Genomic DNA, 6,789 nt, shown 5'->3' with positions numbered 1-6,789 from the left:
CGACGCGCCGACTAAGAGGTATTTTTTTGTAAAAAAAATAACTGAAAAATCACAAACCGGCAACATACACGTCACTCTTTATTTTTCAATTACCAAAGTCCTTCTGTTTATACATACCTTGTGTTTCTCACATACCATTTACCTTTACAACAAGAAATTTGATTGGCTGTTCATAGTAGATCCAATCTGATTGGTGTGACATACATACATTTCTCACTCACTCACTCACTCACTCACTCACTCACTCACTCACTCACTCACTCACTCACTCACTCACTCACTCACTCACCTATTGACCCGTCCATAACATACCCGACGCGCCGACTAAGAGGTATTTTTTTTTTTACAAAAAAATAACTCAAAAACGAGTGCCAAAGTATAAACAGTTTAAAAGTCATGGTGAATTAGACATAGGCACTTAAAAACTGTGTTCGGCCACCTTAATTATGCGATGACGTAACAGTGGTGGAATATATAATTAAAGGTAATTAACGCATTAATCAGTTCTGAGCAATCAGCTTGTGCCCAGAGCTCTCGGAGGAAGAAATTTATTGGTTCCCAACTTCTTTTGCAACTGATGAGAGGTTGCTCAGTCACAAATAAGACCCTGAAAGGAAGGATATACTTCAAGTCTTGTTTCGCATTTCTGAGTAATAGCAGTTTTCACGGATGCGTGTATACAACCTGTTTAAACGCAAAAGGGGAAAAAGATAAGGGATTGAAAAAGGAGGAGGAATTGAAAAGGCGAAGTTTAGGTAAGGTTCAGTAAACGGCAAAGAAAATCTAAATGAAACGGTTTTGCAAAAGAAAGTGCGTCATGTCCGCCATTGTCATGGAATTACAATCGCGCTTGAGCTGTGAAAACAAGGTCTCTCTGTCTATTGAAAAAAAAAAAAAAAAAAAAAAAAAAAATCGGGAGTGTATCTCCATGCATCACGAGTTCAAATCAAGACAGATAATTTATAACTAGAAACGTCTCTAGTGCGATCACGGCCATTGTCTCCCCGTTGCTTTTATCCTTTTGAAATGCTTTGAAGTGGATAGCATTCTATGGAACTGAAACTTTTTTTTTATTTTACAATATGTGGAGCCACTACTATTATATGGAACTGCAATTTGTTTACTTTTACGAGCTTAATAAAAGGCAAACATGATAAAACAGTAGTAGTAATCAGCGGTATAATTATCCGTTATAGCAAGAGCCTAATATTACAAGGAAACTTTTCTGGGACTATGACAACAAAAATTCAGCTAATTTTGCTTGAATTTTTATCATTATTATTATTATTATTGATTTGGTGTATTGGCAAGAGAGGTCAATCAAACTACTGCCTGGTCAGTAATAAACTTTAATTTCCTACAGGGCAATGTGATAGCTTGTAAAAGTAATGAATCTGTGCCAATTCGTATCGTCCTTAGTTGCCTTCAGCCCCCTATGGTCGCATCCGTGCCGGACCCTTCAGGGTCTAAGAATAAAGATGGAGAATAAGGAACTTCAGCAAATGAACAGAACAATTTTTATTAATTAGCACTGAAAACAGCCTCACTAATTCTCCTAACATATTATCTGTCAGTTATTCAGTGACAAGATAAATCTTATGAGTGATGTTAAAGCAAAAGTTGTCGATTATGTTGGGATCGAGGATTTTTGGATGTGTTCACCTCAGCAATTTACATTTGCTAAAAAACAAACCTTAACAAAGTGAAACGACGTAGACAATAATTCATATGTTGTTTAAATAAATCTTTCAATCAGTTTTATAATCATTGTCATAGAACAATATAATTAAGAACGAATCGAAAAGTAGAGGACTTCTTAGCTAGTCAGTTCGTCGTGGTCTAATTTGATAGCTTATTTAAAATGTAAAACACGCAGTCCAAATGAGGGCCTTAGGTGCAAAAATGATCTACCCCATTGACATGAGTAGCTAGAAATTCCAATAACATGTTTTGCTTTATAGAGTCTTTGAACTCCCGGCAAAATAAAAATAAACATAAAAATAAAACCTGAGAAATATATTTTTAGACTCAACCTTTGGGCCTAAAACACACCTAGGCGGTATTCGTTTTTACCCGGGATAATTTGTAGGTTTTGGCGGTTGGCCACTTTGGCTATAAGTCAGTCCTTGAATATACAAAACTCGATTTATGGATCAGAAACATTTGGCCAAGATGGTACGTGGACTGTTCACAGCTTTTCCAATTTTCACTGCACGCCAAGGAAAAAGCGAGCGCAACCCCCTACCGCGTCAAGTCTCTCGTTCTGCGCTGGCGTCCAGTTCTCTCGCGTTGCTACCCAAGCGTTCAACGATCGAATAAAAATGCGAGAAAATATAGGGCTGTGAACAGTCTACCAAGATAGTCAGTTTTAATAGTGATTATAAGAATTGCACTGTTCAGACCGTGTTAGAAAAAGAAGAAAAAAGAGAGGTGTATCGTCTCTCCGTCTCTTCTCACCGTGGCAATTATTCTGATCGTAAGGCCTGGTCTCCCTCCTTTCCCCACTACACTTGCCATTGCTAGAGCTGATACACTTACGATCGCGCGTTTGTTCACGGTCAGAGATCTTGCAGCTTGTCCACTCGCCCCATGATGACCAGAACGCGTCTGTGTAATAAACAATGGCATTGGCTGGTAGGTCAGACAAGAGCTTGAGAGATATTTTAAGACATGAAACGTGCTATTTTGCTGTTGTTGTTGCTTTTGTTATTTAAATTTATTATTTCGAAATAAAAATGAGCGATAGAAATTTTACACAACGTTTCGATGTCGTCATGACATAATTATCAAGTGACAAGAAAACCACCTCTAATTAATCAACAATGCGTAGTGTACAATTACCAATGTGATCTGTGCGATGCAGAGCATGTCGGGTATACCAGCCGGCATTTGCACCAACGTATTGATGAACACAGGTTCTCCGCAATCGGAAAGCATTTAAAGAACGATCACGGCCTTTATAACATCGACGACCTTGCCAATAATTTCTCCGTCCTAAAGAAATGCAACGGAAAACTGGATTGTTTGATTTACGAAATGTTGTTTATTAGAAAGAAGAAACCTGGCCTGAACACGCAATCGGATTCCATCCGCGCGAAACTATTTGTTTAAACAAATATGTTAATGAACAATCACACCTCTCACCGCATATATAACACTGTTGAACCGTTATTTTCTTGTCACTTGATAATGATGTCATGACGACATCGAAACGTTGTGTAAAATTTCTATCGCTCATTTTTATTTTGAAATGTTTATCGAAATTTAATCTCATTCAAATTTATTATTATTATTACTATTATTATTATTATTATTATTATAATCATTATTATTATTTAATCAGTTTTTCTTGGTAACTACGTAAGCTTTATTCAGTAGAAACAAATTCAAATGCGAAAATGCTGCCCAAAACGAGCTAGATATATAGCAAAGTCCTGTACTTAGCTCTTATTAACCGAGCAGGAGGTCTGTATGGGAGAACCTTGACCGAAGTCGTGAGTACAGACCGAACGCAGTGAGGTCTGTACACACAAGATTCTTCCAAGATTCTCCCATACAGACCGACTAATTTCGGTTAATGAGATGTTTATTATATGGTAACAAAAACAATTCAATTCCTTTACTGTAACTGGTTTGTATTAACTGACATTTTTTTGCTCGCGAACAGCGATGACCTGAATTTAATTCTGCCAAAGTTTGCTCGTCCTCTTTACTTTTGTTTGTTATCACGCTTTTTGGCACCTCTTTAAAGTATAAGTAGAAGAAAATACTCAAGAATTTTGCATTTTAATTTGCAACTTTTTCACCGCAAAACATTACCGGTCTAGATGGGAATATCTACACCGCTGTCATTATCGATTTCAGCCAATCAAATTCGTGAATTCGGTAGTTCCCAGTCCTTGTGAGACACAGCCATATAATAACAGACATATACTAACTGAAAGGATAATACATCCATAATCGACAGACATAATAGTTTAATTATTTAGGGTGTTTTATTACCGTAGGTGGGGGCTGGAGGCTCGGTGCGGGTATGAAAAAATGGCAAGGTGGGGATGAGGCGGAGGGGGCGGGGGGAAAGATGTTTTAATTGGCTATATTGGTAACCTAAAACAGCCAATAAGGATGTAGCCGGGAAACAATATTTTTCCATATTTCCCCCGTACGTGCTAACAACGTGTCTGCTAGGTTGAAAGTCTTAGAACGTTTTTGTGGGCCCTTACGTATACGAGAGTACGTCGCTAAAACTTACGGGTAAATTGATTATTGGGCCTTCATTTTCAGTACTGCAGAACCTACCCGCATGGAGAAAGCTAAATAGCCCGCTTGAAAGGAGTTAAGTAATTGCACGCAGGTACAAGTCTTTCGAGAAAGTTTTGATTGTATTGCCGAAGACGTTGTCATATTCCAAAACAAACAATTACTTATCCTTCGGAGGTTTAATTTCATCGGACGTAACACCCTGTAACAACTTGGCGTTTTACAAATTTGTAGCTTGACAGTGATCTTCGTTTTGTAGTATGGGACGTTTGAATTTCGATCCTCTTGCTTTGCACGATAATAAAATGGCGGCCCGAGAAGGCTGTCGCACAGGTCAACAGCAAGATGAATGTTATTTCAAACCATTGCTAACTGAACAGTCTTTATATCAGAGGAAGTATCAGTTTCAATGCGCCGGAGCTCTGGAGTAACAAATGTTCATTTTAACGTAACAGCAAAACTCAGTGACAGATAATTCTGTTACTTTATGACCACCCGGTTATTGGTGTCCCTACAAGGGACACGAAGATGGCGTCTCAATACGCTGTATAAATTTGGGCGAAACGTTTCTCCGAATAATGCAAGTAAAGATCGAAAATCGAACATTTTGAATATCCCAGATTCTTGACTTTATTTAGCAGTGATCTTTGATGTTTATTTTTGATGGCATGACAGTGGAGAACAGCAACATGAAAACGCCATGTTTATAGGAAGCAGTTACGCGTCCGGTACAGCAGGTGGTAAAATCGTCGCCAGGCACACTGAAGGGATAGGGATTTCTTTTCAATCGAATGAATGCGTTTGCATTCATCATTGGCTAAATATTTCCTCAGAGGAATTGCAGTGAAAACTTCTATTTTGCAAGCAAGCTTTTAATTAAGGGGTACATTTGAACTTAAATGATGAAAGTGTAGTGCCATTTCTGCTACATTTTTGCATTCGGACCTTAGAAGCTACAAAAAACTTAACGATTTGGAATTACATCTTTAGTAAAATGAGACAACAACAACAACAACAACAACAACAACAAGAACGAACTAAGAACGTTTAGCCTCAGTACTAAAATTAGACAGTATAATAATATATAACACAAAAACTGAGATTGCAAAGAATTATTTCCGATCATGTTTCTAAAGCTACAGGAGTAATGGTGTTAACATACGTTTTCTGAGCGTCACTGCAAGGCGGTGCTGCCATGTCAATTAACAGGTGAAGTTTTGGAAAGTTGTCGATTACATGTAGCATGTGAAAATTTGAGCCATCTCTCAGCTGTCAGTAATTTTTGCACATCTCAGATATGAGCTATTAGTTAACCATCACCTTATTTCTACAGCTGACATTTAAAATTTTAATCAGATCCTAGATGGCAGCAAACCCCATCTACGGTCCTCAGTTTTGCGGCTCATTTCAGAGCATATGACTCGGTTATTCTCCGTGTAGTTTCATATTTTGCCCATGTAAATTCCTTTAGAACTATTTCCTAAAGCACTATGAAAAACCTGCTCACGTACCAGTGGTCTGATGAAAAATCCATCCTGGGGAGCACACGAGGAACTTTCTTCGATAACAATTCCTCCCCAAATCTAGTCCCTTTCTGAGGAGCTCACAAGTTCCCGATTCTGGCTGAAAGTTGTAAGAAACACAATCGTTAGATGTTGAACAAGCAATGAGGCATTGCATCCACTCCCTAGTGTTAAGTCTTTCCTTAACTGGACCAACCAAGTACATGTCGCGATACGTGATATGCGATTCAACTCGAAGTACTTGAATGGCGCAAAAAGTTAGCAAGAAAAAAAAAGTTAACATCTTCGGCTGAAATGGTAGTATTTTTTCTTTTGCAAAAAAACAGCGCTATGACAAATGATTTAAAACCGACATCAGGTTAATCAAATCAATTCGTCCCCAGATGCAAAACAATATTTGTTTTTACAACGAGAACCCCGGAAAAGTCAGTCAATCCGCGGCCGACAAAGGCTGATTGTGTTTTTCTAGAGTGATGTAAGCTTACTGGAAAAGTCTAAATCTAGTGGACATCTTAAGCAATCGTCTGTCAATTTTAGAAGCTTATGTCGGACGCAGTTGTTCCGGATCTGTTAGTCGCTGTCATATAGTGTCCGGCACTGAGGCGATTTAGAGGTAATCGTCACTTGCGAATTTGGCACTTTTAGACCGCTGTCAGTTGTTTTTCAGTTGCTAGGAGTATTGCATGCCCTGACATCGATAGGTATGGACGTCCAAAACAGCAATGAGTTGAGGATGGAGCCGACATTGTCATGGTTGATGACAATAATAAGGAGGACACCGAGGACTAAACAAACAAAATGGAATTTTGTCGAAGTTTTTTCGCTCTTGCCATGTTATTTAAAGATACCCAAAAAGGAGTTTGTTTGTTTGTTTTTAAAAAAAAAAAAAAAAAAAAAAAAACTGGTATGTACAGCTGACAAAATACTGCACTTCTGACAAAAGTTTCTGTTACGGAAATGGATCCTTTACTACTGCGCAATGCAAACAGTGGCAAATGCACTATGT

At 38.2% G+C, this 6,789-nt stretch overlaps 1 protein-coding gene across 1 annotated transcript; it reads right to left on the bottom strand.

The window, feature by feature from the left end:
- Positions 1-1,159: 1,159 nt before the first annotated feature.
- On the bottom strand, positions 1,160-6,186 carry LOC149111289 (uncharacterized). The gene is made up of 3 exons (XM_089290948.1): positions 5,772-6,186; positions 2,458-2,607; positions 1,160-1,466 (listed from the first exon to the last, which is right to left on the bottom strand). Exons 1-3 carry the CDS (start codon positions 6,064-6,066, stop codon positions 1,426-1,428), a joined length of 486 nt encoding a protein of 161 aa, XP_089147074.1. The 5' UTR covers positions 6,067-6,186; the 3' UTR covers positions 1,160-1,425.
- Positions 6,187-6,789: the final 603 nt, after the last annotated feature.

Source organism: Orbicella faveolata, unplaced genomic scaffold, assembly GCF_042242905.1.
Source record: "Orbicella faveolata isolate gen_17 unplaced genomic scaffold, um_ofav_v1 contig_24, whole genome shotgun sequence".
Classification (NCBI taxonomy): domain Eukaryota; kingdom Metazoa; phylum Cnidaria; class Anthozoa; order Scleractinia; family Merulinidae; genus Orbicella; species Orbicella faveolata.
Note: the sequence above shows the minus strand (reverse complement) of the source record. Positions and strands in the feature narration are given on the sequence as shown.

Excerpts from the sequence above, each read along its gene's own strand:
- LOC149111289 (XM_089290948.1), bottom strand. The coding sequence starts at position 6,066 with ATGTTAACTTTTTTTTTCTTGCTAACTTTTTGCGCCATTCAAGTACTT. Across the intron at positions 2,608-5,771 it reads GATTTTTCATCAGACCACTG|ACGCGTTCTGGTCATCATGG; the intron begins GTACGTGAGCAG and ends TTTATTACACAG. Across the intron at positions 1,467-2,457 it reads CGATCAGAATAATTGCCACG|ACCCTGAAGGGTCCGGCACG; the intron begins GTGAGAAGAGAC and ends CTTTATTCTTAG.